General features: G+C 41.5%; 1 protein-coding gene across 3 annotated transcripts in view; it reads right to left on the reverse strand.

Annotated features, from left to right (window-relative positions):
* Positions 1-5693: 5693 nt before the first annotated feature.
* Positions 5694-19681, reverse strand: part of LOC119977083 (GRIP and coiled-coil domain-containing protein 2) — a 93927-nt gene continuing 79939 nt past the window's right edge. For 2 of the 3 annotated variants that reach the window (XM_038817662.1, XM_038817664.1), the window contains exons 20-23: positions 13206-13406; positions 12374-12513; positions 9792-9993; positions 5694-7954 (exon numbers count right to left, since the gene is read on the reverse strand). In XM_038817662.1, the coding sequence (XP_038673590.1) occupies positions 7884-7954; positions 9792-9993; positions 12374-12513; positions 13206-13406 (614 nt within the window). In that variant the 3' untranslated portion in view covers positions 5694-7883. The remainder of the gene's footprint in view (positions 7955-9791; positions 9994-12373; positions 12514-13205; positions 13407-19681) is intronic. The other variant, XM_038817663.1, reaches the window with a different exon arrangement.

The raw sequence follows: 19681 nt of genomic DNA on the forward strand, positions 1-19681 counted from the left end.
CCCAGTGTGCTAAACAGTCAAACAACAATGGTGGAGGGAGTGAATGTATGTGGAGTGCTGGTTGAGTGGACTGCTTTGTTGTGTATGGTGCTGGGGTTGGAGCTGAAACCAAGGCATTACATTTCTGTGGAACCTCTTATGCACCTTCTCAACATGCTGCTAAAGTCTTCGCTGGTGGTTATTCCCAGGAAATAACTATTTAGTGTGTTTTTAAAAATTCATCTTCATTTTTTATCTTTATTTCTCCATTATCTTTTATACCAAGTGTTTATTTTTTTAATAAAATTAGCTTTGTAATTAGCCAGCTTGAAGATGACATTTTTCTTACAATTTTCTCAGCTTCTTATTCAGGAAGGCAGTACTCCCTTGTCCGGGCCACAGCTTTCCAGTGATCAGACCTTTTGAATCAGAGACATCGTGACCAAGCTGCACTTTATCATCAAACACACATCACATACTTACAGCATAGTTTGAAAAGCAGGCACAGGCACCTGAACAGGTACAGAAGCTAAAAGTAGAAATCTTGACATGCATTGGTAGGGCTGCACGGTAGTACAGTGGTTAGCACTGTTGCTTCACAGCTCCACAGTCCCAGGTTTGATTCGTGGCTTGGGTCACTGTGCGAAGTCTGCACGTTCTCCCCATGTCTGCGTGGGTTTCCTCCCACAGTCCATAGATGTGCAGGTTAGGTAGATTGGCTATGCTAAATTGCCCTTAGGTTAGGTGGGGTTGCTGGGTTACGGGGATAGGATGGAGGTGTGGGCTTAGGTAGAGTGCTCTTTCAGGGGCTGGTGTAGACCCGATGGCCTCCTTCTGCACAGTAAATTCTATGATTCTATGAATGAGCTAATTCAGCACATACTGTTGATTAAATCCATGATCAACTGGACTGCATGAAATCTGTCCCCATTCTGAGCTAGAGCTTATTTACTGCTCAGCAAGTATGGCTCTTCTCTTGGGTAAAATGGAACTTATTTTCATTAAAAGATAATTTAAAAATCAAATAGCTTCTTAAAAAGGCTATTTGTATTATTAGTGATACCAAGAGTTAGCACTCCTGCTTCACAGCTCCAGAGTCCCAGGTTCGATTCCCAGCTTGGGTCACTGTCTGAGCTGAGTCTGCACATTCTCCCCATATCTGCGTGGGTTGCCTCCCAGTCCAAAGATGTGCAGGTTAGGTGGATTGGTCATGCTAAATTGTCCCCAGTGTCCAAAAAGTTAGATGGGGTTGCTGGGTTACCGGGATAGGGATGTGCTGCGGGCTTAGGTGGGGTGCTCTTTCCAAGGGCTGTTGCAGACTTGATGGGCCGAATGGCCTCCTTCTGCACTGTAAATTCTATGATACTTAGAATGTTCAGACCAGATATTAAAGGTCCAGTGGTAGCGTAGAACATGAGTATTGCAGAAAACGGAGACATGCTGTCAAAGCTTTAATTGGTTGACAAGTTGACTCTGATTGATTAAGGTGTTGCAATGGAGCATGCACCAGGTGTGTATCATACATAATCACAAATAGGCCTAAGACTTGAGTAAGAGGTGAAGTTTGCTGTTTCAGACTGTTACTCTACAATAGCAACATAAGTAGTACTTTCCACTAACAGGATACTGTCATCAAGCCAAAAGAACATTCTACCTACCACACAAATGAGTAATTTGGTAAATGAATTTCAGCACCAGTGGAATGCCAGGTATGTAGGCCATACATCTTAATGACTTACGGATCGCATCAAACAGCATGTCCCTTTGCTTGTTCGCAATATGTAGAATACCGACTGTACTAAACTAGTTCATGGTTGCAAAACTCTGAACATGTTGATAATTATAAGTAATTTCATGAGCAGAGAGCACTTGCTACCCAGGACATGATGACAGATGAAGAAACTCTATCCCTAGAAGGGTTCAAAATTGATAAGGAGGGATGAAGTGTGGAATAGCTAAAAGTTGATAAGGCACTAGGACTGGATGAGATGCATCCAATGATATTGAAGGAAGTGACAATGGAAATTGCAGGGGCATTGGCCATAATCTTCCAGTCTTCTGGATTTTAGATTCAGGGAAGATGACAGAGGACTGGAGAATTTCAAATGTTACACCTGGTTCAAAAAAGCTGTATAGATAGCCCCAGTAATTACAAACCAGTTAGTTGGCAAACTTGTAAAAAAAAATTATTTGGGTAGAAAAAGTAGTCACATGGAAAAATGTGGACGAGTCAGCAAAGATTTCTAAATATGATATTCTAAGCTTTATTAATAGGGGCAGACGACAAGAGCAAGGAAATTTGCTTAATTTATACAAAACACTAGCTAGACCTCAGCTGGAATATTGTGGACAGTTCTGGACATCAACACTTTGGAGAGAGAGCAACACTTTGGAGATAGAGCAGAAGAGGTCAGCAAGAACAGTTCCAGGGTTGAGAAACTTCAGTTTTGAGGATATATTGGAGAGGTCAGGACTATTCTCCTTGGACAGAAGGCAGCTAAAAAGAGGCTTGATAGATATGTGCAAAAGCATGAGTCAGCTGGACAGAGTAGATAGGGAGAAAGTGATCTTTCTCGTAAAAGGATCAAAAACGAGAAGCCACAGATTTAAAAGGATTTGCAAAAGAAGCAATTTTGATATGAGAAAAAAACTTTTTCACGAGTGGTTTGGGTCTGGAATGCACTCGCAGTGAGGACCTGGTTTCAAATCCTGCCCCAGGTCACAACCCTGCCGCAGCTGTCTGTGTGGAGTTTGCTCATTCTCCCGTATCTGGATGGGTCTCAAAGACGTGCAGGGTAGGTGGATTGGCCACACTAAGTTGTCCCTTAATTGAAATAAAAACGGAATAATCTATGAGCAGGGGCATATGGAAAAGACAGGTGAATGACACAAAGTCATGATGCTTGTTTGACTAGTATGTGGAATCACGACGGGTCAAATGGTCTCCTACACCATACTAAATCTGTGATCCAGAGTGTGCCAAGAATTACACTAACAACCAATTAAGAAAATCAGCTGTGCTCATCACGTCACTTATGCTTACCAGCAGCTACATATATTCATACACAGGGACCTGTCTCCTGCAGGCAAAAATAACATGTCCAGGTATTGTGCCCATTTTGTATTAAACAAAAGCTTGGTGGACAAGTTTCCTGGTGCATTCTCCATCTCAATGACTTGAACTCAATGGCTTACTAAACGATTAGAACTCTTTTCTCCTGCATAATAAATCATTGCTCCTATTTAAAAATGGCAGTCATGTGTCTGTCCTGATGACTTGCAAGACAAAATGCTTTGACAGAATGTGGCTTTTTTTTCAGCAATACCCTAGTCAGATATTGTAGAAAATGCAAGCTGAAAATGTCAATTTTATGCTGATGGTGTAAGAGACTCCCGATTAATTGCCCAAACTGGTAAAATGTCAGGCTGTCGTCTTAAGAATATCTACTTTCTATTTCCCTATCTTATCAATCATTTGGGCAGTTACCAAATCTGTAAAATTATAACGGCCATTAGTAGACAAGGAGATGTCAAATTTTCTGCTGTACCACTTTGCTCATCCTATAGAAAATAAGACATTTTCAATTTGAGTCAAGTTGCCTCGTCAATTCTAATCTTGGAGAGCGAGGTTAATAAAGATCAACAATTTAGAAACTCAATTTTATGAAAGGTCTTCACCATAATACAAGAACATTTGTGGCTCATAATTTAATGCATCAACTTCTTTATGTAGCACAGAGTGAAAAGTTAATGGTTAATTATTACTTAAAGACACTTTTAGTAGTAAAAGCCACGGACACTTTAGTCAGAGGAACAGATCATTCAGATGTCAGAGGGGGTTTGAAATGCTGGTGGAGGTTACAGAGGTAAAGCCATGAGAAATTTAAGCAGGAAAATCAGAATTTAAATTTGGGACCAGAAAACTGGAGTATGCCAGTCGAACTTGGTGCTGTCTAACATATATGCAATAAGCAGCAGAGTTGCAAACAACATTACATATGTACAAGTTGATGAACAGGAGGTTCACCTGTAAAGAATTGGAGTAATGGAATCTGAAGGATTTCAGCAGGAGATAGGTAATATTACAAATACAAAAGGTGTGACAAAAATGACTGGGTTTGGGACATGGCCCCATGGCTGAAAATTATGCTGCTGCCTGAGACAGTGTAGAAGGAGATATATGGTAGTGAGGATGTAGGCATTTATGGGAGGGCGTGAAGTCAATAACTTATCTCTTATCCATTTTATCTGGAGCCAGTTGTGGCTCATCGAAGAATGGACAGCAGTCAATGGAAGGATTGTGTATATGTGGAAACAGACCTCATACCAGTAGATGATGCAGTCAAGGTGCAGCATGCGAGTTAATAAGTTGAAGGAGCTTTTCCCAGAGAGAAATACATTATACTTGAACTTGAGATTTTGAGGAAATGCACTCAAAGTTCATAAGTGGTGTATTATAACACTGCCCCTGAAATATATTACTGACATTACTACATCCCAAGACTACTTTTAAAATGGGGATCCCAAACCAAAATGTTCAGCTTGTTACAAGATTTGCAAATTACAGGTAAACATTCAAAAATGAAAACAAAACAAAATGCTGAACCATGAAACGGTTATATTTTTTTAAAAACCAAGAGTGCAATAAATTTATACTATGGACAAATTAATCAGTTTTATGTTTACACAATTAGCTGCAAAACCATTACAAAGAAAAAGCTACATAAAGCCAGCAACAAAGTTTAAGCTGTGATCGACAAATTAGTCTTCTGGGAAAATAAGAGTACAATTTTCGATGAGAAATTAGCAGAAAACTCTAATCTTTAAATTGCAAACAAAATTATCCTCATGAAAATAAACCAAAATAAGCACCAAAATGTTCACAGTCTATTGCTGGAAACATGCTGATTCTTTATTTCTTGCAGCTTCCTATAGTAGTCATCTCACAAACTGGAAACACTATGGGCGTGATTCTCCACAACGGCCGATGCCGGAGTGAAATTCGGAGTGTTTCACTCCGGCGTCGGAGGCCGCTCCTCGCCCCCTATTCTGACCCCCCCCCCCCCCCCCCCCCGGGGGCTAGGAGCGGCGTTGTGAGAAACTCGGCCGCCGGGCCTTGACGCTTGCGTCAAAGCGGCGCGCCGAGAATGACGTGGCCAGCGGCGCCTAAGTGACGTCAGCCGCGCATGCGCAGGTTGGTCGGCTCCAACCCGCGCATGCGCGGTTGCCGTCTTCCCCTCCGCTGCTCCGCAAGACGTGGCAGCTTGATCTTGCGGGGCGGCGGAGGGGAAAGAGTGCATCTCTTAGAGAAGCCGGCCCGACGATCGGTGGGCACCGATCGCGGACCAGACATGACGAGTACGCCCGTGGTGCTCGATCTTCTCTCCGCCCCCCACAGGCCCTACACTTAACTGTTGTGCGCTGTTCACGCCGGCAGCGACCAGGTGTGGTTGATGCTGGCGTGAAACGGTCGGGGTCGTCAGGCCGCTCGGCCCAGAGAATCGCTGGTCGCCGTGAAAAACGGCGAGTGCCGATTCTCTGAGCGGCGTGTCGTGTTTTCCATGGGGGGGGGGGGGGGGGAGAGAGAATCGCGTGGGGTGCCAGAGCTGCCCTCCCGCGATTCTCCCACCCGGCGGAGAATCGCGCCCTATGTGCTTCTAAATTTGTCAATGAATGCTGAATTTAAATTAACATATTCAAAACAAACTCCAATATTGTCATCCTCAGTACTCTGCTTTATATACAAGACACAAGTCATTATAAACATACAGTAGGAATATTATCTGCACCATAAGACAGACTGATTTCAATCCTGGCAGGTTTTCATATTACATAGGACATTCACTAAAAGTCTATGAATAAATAGTTGGCTTACAGAGACCATGTTGTCATGAAGACGGAGCGTGTTTTAACTGACTTCTTACAATACAGATTTCAAGATGAATAAAATAGGTAAAACATTGAATATTACTGGAGTCATCATGCCAAAGAAGTTTTTGAGTTGAATTCTAACATTCCACAAAATGTCTATATAGCAAAAATATTGGTGCATTAGAGTAACATTGTTCTTGTTTTATTAGAGAACCCAATAATCAGTGGCAAATCACAGCTGAGAGATAACTTGTTGAGTATGAGCTGATAAATGAATGTGGACTATAGAACAGAACAGCATAGAACAGGCCATTCGGCCCTCGATGTTGTGCCAAGTATTGTCCGAAACCAAGCTATCCCACTACGTCATTCTGGTGTGCTCCATGTGCCTATCCAATAACTGCTTGAAAGTTCCTAAAGTGTCTGACTCCACTATCACAGCAGGCAGTCCATTCCACACCCTAACCACCCGCTGAGTAAAGAACCTACCTCGGACATCCCTCCTATAGTTGAATATCTACTTACAAGCCTGCATAAGCACCAAAAAACCTTTGAGATTAATCTTCATGTTTCTTAATTTGGACATGTACAAACAGTATGCCCCTTCCCTATTCCAGTTGAGAGAGATGATCAGAGGTTAATCAGATAATAACTGGCTGTTGGGTATCAATTGAGAGTATACAATCTCAGAGTAAAAGTATGCCATCAGAGATGAAAATTGACTTAACCAGTAAATTAAGCAGAAGAAGGAAAAAATCAACAGGAGTCCCATCACCGTGTAATTATATTCACACACTTCCCAATTCTTTGATGCTGCCGATGACAGGCAGCAAGTTGAGCACATGACCTTTTGTCCAACATTAGCAAGTGGCTTATGGAAATCTGATAAAGGGAAAGTGAAATCAGATCGGCTTTGTATCCATAGATGAAAGCAATAAAAAAAATTACAGAACAATCTTTATATCCCAACTTGTGCAACATGAATGGATACATTTCAAGAAAACATAAAGGAATAATGTATGTGGTATATATTTTAAAAGTAATTAATTTGATCCCTTGACTGAAAAACTCAATGTATACTGGTATCATTTTTAAACAAACCCCCCCCCAAAAAAAAGTGTCATATAATATTTTTTAAATATATATTCTACAGGCTTTGAGGTACCAGAAACCCATTTCATCATTAATAGTGTGCAAACCCTTTAATTCTTTCAGTAAGCATCACTTTAATTGCTCCACATTTTCCAACATGGTTTACTTTTGGTATTGATTTATTCCATTTAGGTTACTGTTTTCCCATAAAAGTTAAATTAATTCAAATATACAGTTGATCCGAATAAACACATGACATGAATTACCAAGAAGCTCTATATATGATATATATAATCACGCTTTCATATACATATATAATGCTCAGGCTTAATTTTGAAATTGAAGTCTGCAAGTCTGAGTACAGATATATAAAGTCAAGAAGTCCTTGTAAGTTCAAATTTTGAATATCTACAAACAATATTTACATTCCAGTCACCTTTTAAACATGTTAAAGTATTTAGTTCCAGAAATCACAACTTTAGTTGAATAGCTCTTGCTATATGTAAATTAACGCTTCCAAAACATCATTTTATATAAGACAACTCCAAACATCATTAGACTTATAAACCTCTTTACAATAGCACAGAGATAAGTGGGCTTATCATGCTTATTTGTCATCACTGAATACTAACATTGCTTTCACGTTATTGGAATTAAATTAATCTTGAATTTAAACTTAAAGATAATAAACTTTCTGCACAAGTCACTTTATAATTTATCCTTCCAGTTGCAAGTTCTTCCCAATTATGTTGTAAAAGTTAGAAGAAAACAGTGAATGCTTAGTGAATAAGGGCATTTACAGGTAAAATAAGAAACATTGTAGATGAATTACTTTAAATAAGTTGGTCATAAGGCAGGTTTTCCCCTCCATAAGGTCAACAATGGTCTTCTCTTCTTGAAAAGGCTGGAATGTCAACTTAAATATTTTATCCCATTGATCTTTATCCAAGTCCAGACCAGCCATGAAAATACGAAACCCAACCTGATGATCGTGAAGCGCTTTCATCTTCTCCTAACAAAAAAACAAAACTAAATTAATGAACCAAATTATTATTAAAATTAGGAGGTGGAAACTATGCAAGTTGGTAGGGAAACAGTGCACAATTTCAAGTAGTTTTTCTTGACCAGGAAAAACTACTCAGCATGTACATCTCCCTTCAGAATGCAAAATCCTTGGTCTGGCAAGTGGGTAACGCACTTGCAAACAACCAATGCGGCTTTGATACTGGCTGATTGGAAATGCATAGTTACAGGACTCTCTGGCTGTCTCTCCCCCACTCCCCACCACTAAGGGGGCAGCATGTGATTTCTGCTTGATGTGTCACTATCCTTGGCAGCACAACTAACTTCAGGAAGTCATAGTAAATTATAATATTTTTACTGATGTACAAGTTACAAAACAAAATACTAAAATTTTATCAGCTTTTCCCCTGACTGCAAAATCTCCTCTGCCATTGACAAAAATCTCATACAAGTTACTTCTTCTGCTCTGCGGCCAGTGGATGAGAGAGATGTAAGTTGATTTGCCTTCTCATCATCTTCCATTTGGAGAGATGCGCCTCTCCAACAAAAGACTGAGAATTCACTGTATGGGGAACAAATGTGATCCTTTTTTAACAGTCCATGCACAACATATTGCATACTTTGCTCAAAGTTGACTTCTTTCAAGTCTTCAGTATTCATATTTTAGAGGGCAATGCAATCCTAGGTGATGAAATTTAGAATGTTTAGTATGTTCCTTCTGTATTAACATATTAATAAAATAGATTTTCTGCAATAATAGCACTTTGGGTAGCTGACATTATTTGACTGGACAGTAGTCCCTGGGATGAGTTAATGGTCTTGATGTTTCAGTAAAATCATCAGGTCCGTTGTGGTACCTATTCATTAATAATTCCATTCAAATTTTTTACTGTGATAAGTTTTGATTATTACCAAACTGCCTCTCTGGTACTGAAAATACACTTTAGTAAGTAAGGAGTTTCATTCCTCAGGTTTTAAAAATGGTACAAAAAATGCATTTAAAAAAATATTTTATTTCTTATTTCTCTTTCAAATGTAGTTTTCTTTACTGTTTTAATTTTTGTACATATTTAGCCATTGAATTGACCATCCTAACTTTCACTTTCTAATTCAGACATTACAGTGCTCAGTTACACTTCTCAAATCTGACTGTTTAAGGAGATACACAGTTGCTTGCTATGTTCACAAATCCAAGATCCTCATGAGAGGGCCGTGCACCCAACAACTTTCTCATTACTGCAGGTTTGAGTGGAAGAACCTATTAAAATTCTGTGGGCAAGTGTAAATACAACATATGGCTTGTGCTGCTGTTTCAATGCTGAGAGCTAACTGCAAAGTCCAGCCTAATAAGGCGCTGGAGAGAACAAATAGGAAAAAACTGTTTCATCAATACATGGGTCAATTACCAGAGGTCATATTCTAAAATAAAAGAGGGAAGTGGGAAATTCTTTCACACAGTGGATTAAGGGTGGTGAAAGCAGATTCTATAGCAATTTTCAAATGGCAATTGGACATGAGCTTGAAGTGTTCTCATTTGCAGGATTATGGGCCTGGCTAAGGAAATATTGTTGCTTGCCCTATTCACACAACAACCAGGTCCAAGCCTCAAATAACTGCAGCTTCGCATGCAAAAGCCCATAGAAAAGCTGTGAGCATTTGTGTAGTGAATAGCTAATGCAGTTTATCACTGAAAGTCCAAGCCAATATTTGCAAAGGCACTATAGATAGAAAAGTTTGAAATCCATTGATTTAATATTCAAATGATGGTTCAAGCGGCATGGAGTTCGTACTTATGGAAACATGCGATGTTAAGTTTCAAACTTTACCTTGAGCTATAGCAGCCAGCTTATTTTTCTCCTCTGGGCTCATTTGTAGCATTGTGTCAATTACTGGGAGAAGGCTTTGTTTCTCACTACCTGCATTTAGGAATATGAATTTTAACATAACATTCTTCAAATACTCCAGGTTTGCGATAGACTTCTCCCGTTCCTGGTTCCTTTCTAGCCTTCTCACTTCATTTTTCAGCAGCTATGTAGGAAAAGAACATTCTTTTAAACTGTACATTGAGTTGGAACACATCAGAAAAGAGCTTCCAAAGAACTTTATTCCTTGTTATAACATTTTCGGTCGCTTCACAAAGCACCATCACAGATTTCACAACCGTCTTTTTTCACACTGGCAGAAGTCCAACAAATGGGTTTATTGCTAGTGAATCTGGCAATCATAAAGGGGCAATTCAATTTTTATTCAGGACAAAGTTGAAATTAATACAAAATTATTTTATGCCAATTAATTAACTGAGCTCATTTCAGTCGAGGCAGCAATTGGGACTTTATAATTGGCCTCAATACCCCATCGTAGGAATCGGCCAGCATTTCCCACTAGCCTGTGACTCCTAGTGAAAAGTACTTGTGTGGATAGGAGGTGATGAAACATCCAATTTATTGATTCTGCCTGTGACCAAGAGAAAGCTTACCAAATTGTATAAAACAATTGCAAAAATAAAGCAGGTCACCTCAATTAATTGCAGTGCTCTGAACATCGGAAGACACCAGTGTAAATCCATTTCTAGTCTGTAGGTTAGCCTGAGCCAAAGCAATCTCTAAAACTGTCAAAAGCTCATCCATTCCTCAATCCAGGGTGTGCACCAATGTTTGGAGCACGATCAGGCATGGACTGACTTATATTGGGTGCTGCGGTCTCATGCCCAACTAAAACGTCAGGGGAGAGGTAGGGTGGTAGGATAGTCCGCCAAGCGGAAGAACCAATTTCCCGCAGTCATTTAATGACTTAAAGCCATTAATAGATTGGAGTTGGGAATTCTGCCCTCAAACACAGGTAATCCTGCCTCAGAGCTGCCAACCCAAAGCCAGCAGCTCTCAATATACCTGTAATACCAGCGGGGAGTGGTGACTAGCGCTGGTTCTGCACTTGGATGATGAGGTACGCTGTAAATGGATTGGAACGTTGCAAGTGTTGGCACCAGGGTTTGTGAAGCCTGTGGGGGAGGACACCTAGGGGTGGTTGCAAAAAATTAAAGTGGACTGAGCTGGCCAAGTGTAGGCAAGCTCACTCCCAAAAGGGGTGTGAAGAGCCCACCCTCAAGTTTATTATTCTGCAGACGGCTAGATTTTAAGTCATTTCTGAAAAGCTGCCATTTTGTGTAAAGTGATTCATAAATTTACTGCATTAAAAATCTGTGGCATGGAAGAACTTCTTACAAATAAACCGCAGCCTAAGTTCTTAATAATAAAAATAACTCCCAAGCACCAGAAGTTACATAAAATAAAGTCTATTTTATATTTTTGTTTTCTAGTGACATGAATTTTTCACCATGGTACAAAGCAAACATAGAAAAGCTGAGAGATTAATCCCAAGTTTCAGAGGACCAGTGATATAAAAAATTTGAAAATCATAAACTTGCCAGTCTTGAAGAGACTGATTAGGGATCGAAGAGTGAAAAACATAAATGGCTTAGAAATGAAACTAAGGCGACTTGATTCTTACTTAATATAAATCAAATTTAGGACTACTGTTGGGAAGATCTCCGCAAAAAGGGGGAATTTATGTGTGAAATGGATTACAAATAGGTGTGCAATGGATTACAACTAGGTTGGTGGAGGTGAAAACCTGAAAATCATTTAAGGAACACTTTGACGTTCAGTTAGAATGAATTAAGGTGGGATGAATGTTATTTCTTGTGGCTTGGGCAAAAGGCCCTTAGAATCAGCTGGATAATGAATTTCTCTGCAGGACAATCGGAGTGGGAGTCTGATGTTGCAACAAAAAGGTGAAATATCAGAACGAACAGGCGAAGCTGGAGAAGAACTGGATGGGTGGACATTATCAGAAACTGGATGGAGGGAAGAATGAGAGCATCAAGCAGAATTTCAGTCAACAGAGAGAGAAAACTATGACCCCTCATGGGCTGTGGCTCAATATAGGTGGATAGAATAGGAACATAGGAAGAATAGGAGTAGGCTGTTCAGCCTCTCAGGCCTGCGCCACCAATTGACTGATTGTCTATTAACGGCCATTTTCCGTCATGTACCCATATCCCTTGACGTCATCAGTCTCTAGAAATCTATTGATCTCTGTCTTGCACATACTCAAATTACTAAGATTCCATAGCCCTCTGGAGTAGAGAATTCCAAAGCTTCATGACCCTCCCAGTCAAGAAATTGCTTCTCATCTAAGCCCTAAATGGCTTTTACCCTATTCTAAGACTGTGTCCCCTGGTTCTAGGTCAAGGGAAACATCATCTGCATCTACCCTGTATAGCCTCTTAAGAATTGTATAAGTTTCAATGAATTAATTAATTTCATAAACAAATTCCACAAAATTAATAGATAATGCACCATTTAACCAGTGACTTTAGTTCTCCATCCCACTTTGTGCATGCACCCACCGTAATTTGTTCCATAAGAATGGCATTGGTAGCTTCAGTTTCACGTAGGAGCCCATTTAAATGGTCAATGCTCTTAGTAGCTGTGCTTAATTTCTGTGTTATCTCTTCCTTGGTTGGCTCTGGTTGCCACTGAGGAACATCTGCAAACCATCAATAGAATAGTAAGAACAGTTTTTCGGTTAACCTGGATATAAAAATATTTTAGTTGCTTTTTTAAACCTTTTTCCTAAAAGAGAAAACCAATAATAGTTTCCCTAAATCTTTGATTCCAAATCTGGTAAGATGAGCAGGTATTTTTAAAGTTGCAATTTTATACATTTCCCAATTTCCTCCCCTCCATAACTTACACCAATGTTGATTGAGGGAGAAAAGCAAGTGATGTGCTTCTAGACATCTCCTAATACCGTTCTCAATCTAAACTTTAGGAAATATACTAGGGAGGCCCCAAATGGTTCCTCCTGAGGTTTGCCTTTCCTTTTGTTGAGAAAATATTTGTCTTCTTTTGCAGTTTTGAGAGACAAAGAATACTGTTAGATACTGATAATTTTAATATATGAAATTCAGTGTATAAAAACTTGTGGTACCATTTAGTAGGTATTGAAGGTGGTTGCCCTTTTTGATACCATAAAAGTAATTAAATATGACAAACTAAAAATGTTGAAATAGTTTTCTGTAAATAATCACTAAAAGAGAAAATACAAGAATAAGTTCAAGGCCTTAAATCTTTTGATAATTTTTTTGTCAGACCTACACAAATATACAGGTCTAATAAGGCAAGTTAACATATTAACCAGCATTCTCGGTTAACCAAAATTCACAACTGTCAACTAACCTAACAGAGTCGCCGGGGAAGTGAGCAATTGCTCAAGAGATGCAACTTGGGTACCGGTAGAAGATACCGATTCTGTTTCAGTCATCTCCATTCCTTCTCCTTCTCCACGGTCAATGGAGTTTATATCTAACACTGATATGTCCATGTTTCTTCGGTCACGTAAAGTCTTCCCGGATGATGGCTCAAGTGATAGAGGATCTTCAGCAAGAGGAAAAAGAACAAAATCATATTGGCTCTTCCATATGTCAATGTGTAATATGAGGAAATGAACTATTGCTTGGAACACTAAATGGATACTATGGAAATTCATGCAAGATGTGTAGGTGACATTGTAAAGGAAGTGATGAAAATGATTCTCATCCTCTCAGGGGCATTCTATACAATCACTACAGTGTTTAACTTTAGTTTTTTGATCTAAAGTTACACTGGCCATTGAGTAAATGTTCTGATTTATATTAATTTAAACATTAAATACCTATCACCACATTATCTGTTCTTGGTGATATCTGCAACACTTAGTTGCAGACGCTGGCCATTGAATGGAGCATTTATTTTGTTTTGTCTTGGGATGTGGACATTGGTGAGAAAAGCCAACATTTACCACCCAACTCTCATCACCTTTTGAGGTGGTGGTGTGCTGACGTTCTGAACCACTGCAGTGCTTGTGGTAGGCATACACACAATGCTATTAAGGAAGGAGTTCTTGGAGTTTGTCCCAACAACAATGAAGGAAAGGGGATACATTTCCAAGTCAGGATGGAGTGCAAGATGCAGGGGTACTTGCACATGGTGGTATTCCCATGCACCTTCTACTCTTGTTCTTTTAAATGGTAGATCCTTGGTAAGCTGCTGCAGTGTATCTTGTAGATGACACATACTACTGCCACTGTATGTTGGTGGTGGATGGATGAGGTACTGGTCTAGTGGGCTGCTTGCAATAGATGATATTATGATATTAAGCTTTTTAAGTGTTGTTGGAGTTGCACTCATCCAGGCAAATGTGAAGTCCTCCATCACACACCTGATTCGTGTCTCTTAGATAACGGACAGGCTTTGGGGAGTCAGGAGTTGTGCTATACACCACAGATCCCCAGCCCCTGCTCTTGTAGCCACAGCATTTATGTGGCTGTTCCAATTAACATCTGGTCAATGGTAATCCCCAGGATCAGCAGTTTCGATATGCAAAGAATACAATTGCAGTTAGATCATTTTAAGATTATGCAATTCAGTTTTATAATTACTTTTAGAAATGTACAGCCCCAAATCATTTTAGATTTTTCTGTCAATTGCATACAATAAATGGATTAGTGTCATAAAGAAAGTTAACAAAATAACTACCATGTTAGCTAGGTCTGTTGTAAATTCACTACAGTCAACCAACCTAACTTAGCCTTAGGGGAAAACAGTGTGATAATGCTGTTAATGCCAAGGGGAGATGATTAAATATTCTTGTGTTGGAGATGGCCATTGCCTGGCACGAATATCACCTGTGCAGAGAAGGCGTTCGATTGGATAGAGTTATTCGATGGCGGTATTGGAGAAATTTGGGATTAGACCGAAGTTTGTGGCGTGGGTACAGCTGCTGTACAAGGAGCCAATGGCGAGCACGCGCACATATAGTATGAACTCTGGGTATTTTGCATTGCATTGAGGTACAAGGCAGGGATGCCCCATGCCCCCTCTTCTGTTTGCATTGACTACAGAACCTTGACCATTGTCCTTATACGCAGATGATTTGCTGCTGTACATTCTGGAGCAGAGCTCTACGGTGGGAAGGTTAATGGGACTGCTCCAGAGATTTGGGACGTTTTCAGGGTATAAATTGAATTTAGGGGAAAGTGAGTATTTTGTGGTCTCCCCTCCGGGAATGGGGGAGGGGGGGGGGGGGCTGCCAGTTCGCCTGGTGGAGTCTCATTTTAGATATTTGGGGTGTATGTAGTGTGGGATTGGGCAGGGCTTTGCAAGTTTAACTTCACTAGCTTGGTGGGGAGGATGAAGACTGATTTGCTGAGGTGGGACAATCGTTGGTGGTCCGGGTGCAGGCAGTAACAATGAATTTATTGCCGCGATTTCTGTTCTGGTTTCAAAGCCTGCCAGTCGTTTTGCCCAAGGCATTTTTTTTAGGTGGGTGAACAGGCTGGACTCACTCGTTTGTTTGAGCCAGGAAGGTGACCAGGATTAGGAAGATGATACTACAGGAGGCAGGCAGAGGGGAGGGGGGGGGAGGGGTGTTTGGCCTCCCAAATTTATTGTATTTATATTGGGCGGCAAATGCAGAGAAGGTTTGGGGTTGAAGGGGGGGGGGGGTGCTGCTAAGTGGGTGAGGATGAAGGCAGACTCTTGCAGGGGGTCGGGGTTGCAGACGTTGACAATAATTCACTCCCGATGACCCCAGGGAAGTATACGGCAAGTCCGATGGTGGAGGCCACTTGGAAGATCTGGAGACAGTTTAGACATCATTTTAGGTTGGGAGCTGGGGGCGGGGAGGGAGATCTGCTGATAATGGGGAATCGTAGGTTCGAGCCGGGATGGATGCAAGGTTTTGGGGATGGAAAGATAGGGGGATTAAGGAGATTAAGGATTTGTTTTTGGGAGGACAATTTGCAAGTTTGGAGGAGTTGGGCCAGCGCGAGGTACATCTTTAGGTATATGCAGGTGCGGGACTTTGAGGCAGGTCTTCCTGAACTTCCCGATAGCACCCACCTCCTCATTGTTGGAGGCAGTGCTGTCGGCAGGGAGCTGTCTCAGCAATTTACAAGAGGATCCTGGAAGAGGACGCGGTGTTCCTGGAGGGGGTTAAGGCAAAGTGGGAAGCGTTGGGCGTTGTGTTGGAGGACGGTTTGTGGCGAGAGGTGCTGTGGAGGTTAAATCTGATTTTCACATTCACTGTAACTATCTACTATTCTTTTTTTTTGTCTATGGTGTACATTTCTTAGGCTGAAGAAAAATACTTTCACTGTACTTTGGTCCATATGACAATAAATTAAATAAAATCAAAATCAAACTGTGTGGAGTTTGCACTTTCTCCACGTGTTTGCGTGGGTTTCCTCAGTGTGCTTCAATTTCCTCTCTCAGTCTAAAGATGTGCAGGTTAGGTGGATTGGCCATGTTAAATTGCCCCTTAGTGTCCAAAATTAGGTTGGGTTACTGGGATAGGGTGGTGGCGTGTGCTTAGGTGGCGTGCTCTTTCCAAGAGGCGGTGCAGACTTGATGGGCCAATTGGCCTCCATCTGCACTGTTAATACTGTGATTCTATTAAATGCCTCGACTTCATGCGGGAGACTGGGGCTGATGCACCTGAAGGTAGTGTACAGGGCACAACTCACAAAGTCTAAGATGAGCCGGTTATTAGAAGGGGTGGAGAGTTTCTGTCAATGATGTGGGAGGGGCCCTGCAAAACACGTGAAAATGTTTTGATCCTGCCCATAGCTGGAAAGGTTTTGGAAGACAGTGTTCAGCACCATCTCGGGGTTTTACATGTGGACGTGGAGCCTGGGCCCCTAGAAGCAATATTCGGGGTGACTTCAATTTTGCGAGGGCTCCTTGATGTCACACTTGGTTAAATTCTATTTTGATGCCAACGGCAGCCAATCTCACTGTACATTTACACTTCTAGGCTTCATTATTCCATTCAGAACACTATTTCAGGCAAATAGCATAGCTGCTTTTAAGGGGAAGCCATATAATCATATAAAGTAGACAGTGTGCAATAGAAACACTGGCATTGGCCAGTATATATATCTAATATACTTTTTAAAATTTAGAGTACCCAATTCATTTTTTCCAATTTTTTTTTTAGGGGCAATTTAACGTGGCCAATCTACCTGCCCTGCACATCTTTGAGTTGTGAACTGAAACCCACACAAATACAGGAAAAATGTGAAAACTCCACATGGACAGTGACCAAAAGTCAGGATCGAATCTGGGACCTCAGCACCGTCAGGCATCGATGCTAACCACTGTGCCACCCTCATCATATCTAATATAATCTTGGCATTTCTTCTCACTTTGACGGTGTTCCTGTTTGATCTTTCAATCACCTTATGGCTTTCAAGATAAGCATGTATCACCTCCCCACATCAAATACCTCATCACCTGCACCCTAGGGTATTAAGGGAGGTAGCAGCAGTGATAGTGGATGCATTGGTTAGAATATTTCAGAATTCCCTGGATTCTGGAAGTGTCCTGATGGATTGGAAATATGACGCCCCTATTCAAAAAAAGGGAGAGGCAAGAAGTAGGAAACTATAGAGCTGTTAGCTTAACCTCTGCAGTGGAGAAGTTGCTGGAATCGAGGAGATAACTGAACATCTGGTAAGACAAAGCTCAATCCACAAGTGTCAGCAGGGTTTTATGAAGGGTAAGTCATACTTGACAAACTTGCGCGAGTTCTTGCGGATGTAACCAGCAAGGTGGAGAATGGTGAACCTGTGGATGTGGTATATCTAGACTTTCAGAAGGCGTTTGACAAGGTGCCGCATAAAAGACCGATTCTGAAGATGAGATTGCAGGGGGTTGGGAGTAGAGTACTAGATTGGATTGAGGATTGGCTGACTGACAGATAGCAGAGGGTTGTGATAAATGGGTCCTTCTCTGGCTGGTGAACTGTAACTAGCGGGGTGCTGCAGTGGTCAGTCCTCGGACCTCAACTGCCACAATCTATATAAATGATTTGCAAGAAGGGACAAAGTTGGCCGAATAAATAGAAAGGCAAATTATCTAAATGGAAAGCCGATTCAAAATGCACCTGTGCAGAGGGAGCTGGGTGTCTTTGTTCATGAATCACAGAAAGTCTGCATGCAGGTACAGCATGTAATTAAAAAAGCAAATGGAATGTTAGCTTTTATTGCAAAAGGATAAGAGTATAAAAGTAGGGAAGTGTTTCAGTTGTATAGGGTGTTGGTGAGACCACATCTGGAGTATTGTGCCCAGTTTTGGTCTTCTTATTAGAGGAACAATGTGGTGGCATTGGAGGCATTTCGGAAAAGATTTACCTGATTGATTCTGGGGATGAAAGGGTTGATATAGGAGGAGAGATTAAACTTCAGCTTATACTCGCTGAAGTTTAGAAGGATGAAAGGGGATCTGATCGAGGAAAGATACGAAAAGGGTTTGATAAAGTAAAGGTAGACCAAATGTTCCCCCTTATAGGGCAATCGAGAATGAGGGGGTCACAGAAATAGGTTGAGAGGTGGTAGATTTAGAACTGACATGAGGATGAACTATTTCTCGCAGAGGGTGATGAATTTGTGGAATTCGCTGCCCCATAGTGGGGTGGAATCGGAGGCATTAAATGGTTTCAAGAAGGAGATTGATACATTTCCGTTAAAAAAATGGGTTCAAGGGATATGGGGAACAGGTATGGAGGTGGATTTGAGACAAGGAAGAGATCAGCCACGATCTGATTAAATAACAGAGCAGGCTCGGAGGGCTTAATTGCCCAATTCTGTTCATACGTTCCAGAAGAACAAATAGGTCCTCCTATGGTCAGTTGCTAGGTGACCCAAAGAATAATGACCATTTTAAAGCAATAAATAAGCTCTTACGTATATTCTGGTACTTGTCTTCCCTAACCTTGGTCCAGTTGAACCAAGCTCATTATGCACTGGGAGTCAAGAACAAGTGGGGTTACTATCAGAAGAAATTAACAGAGGAAGAGAGAGAGAGACAAAGGGTAGGATTTCCTGCACCCTTGTGGCGTGTTTCACAACAGTAGGCTGGCTGGAGGTGGGATCTTGTGTTCCTGCCATTGTCAATAGGGTTTCCTGCTGAATGCACCCCCTCTCTCCTCCCGGGTGGGGGAAGGCCCGAAAAGTACGGCCGAAATTCCTCGTACAAGAACTATTTTGAAACAGATTATATGATGGTATTATTTAAACAATACTGTAATGGTACAAAATTAATAAATGGATAAAGGCAATGAAAAATACTTTAGAGGGAGAAATTTGTCAGCTATAAATGTCAATTTCAAATAATGCTCTGAAAGACATGCAAAAATTAACACTGAAATCAACCTATAGGGAAATGGAAAGAGGCACATCATGGGAGCAATTCTCCCAAAGGGAAACAAACAGCTGACGCCGGAGTGAAACCCAGAGTGTTTCACTCTGGCATCGGAGGCCGCTCCTCGCCCTCTATTCTCCCTTCCCAGGGGGCTAGGAGCGGCGGCGCGTAAATTTTGCACGCTGGGCCTTGACGGTCAAAGTGGCATGCCCGGAATGACGTGGCCGGCGGCGACTAAGTGACATCAGCCACGCATGCGCAGGTTGGCTGGCGCCAACACGCGCATGCGCGGTTGCCGTCTTCCCCTCCGCTGCCCCGCAAGACATGGCAGCTTGATCTTGCGGGGCGGTGGAGGGTAGAGAGCGCGTCTTTTAGAGACGCCGGCCCGACGATCGGTGGACACCGATCGTGGGCCAGACACCTCCTGAGCACGCCCGTGGTGCTCGATCCTCCCTCTGTCCTCCACAGGCCCC

This window comes from Scyliorhinus canicula, chromosome 14, assembly GCF_902713615.1.
Source record: "Scyliorhinus canicula chromosome 14, sScyCan1.1, whole genome shotgun sequence".
Taxonomy (NCBI): Eukaryota; Metazoa; Chordata; class Chondrichthyes; order Carcharhiniformes; family Scyliorhinidae; genus Scyliorhinus; species Scyliorhinus canicula.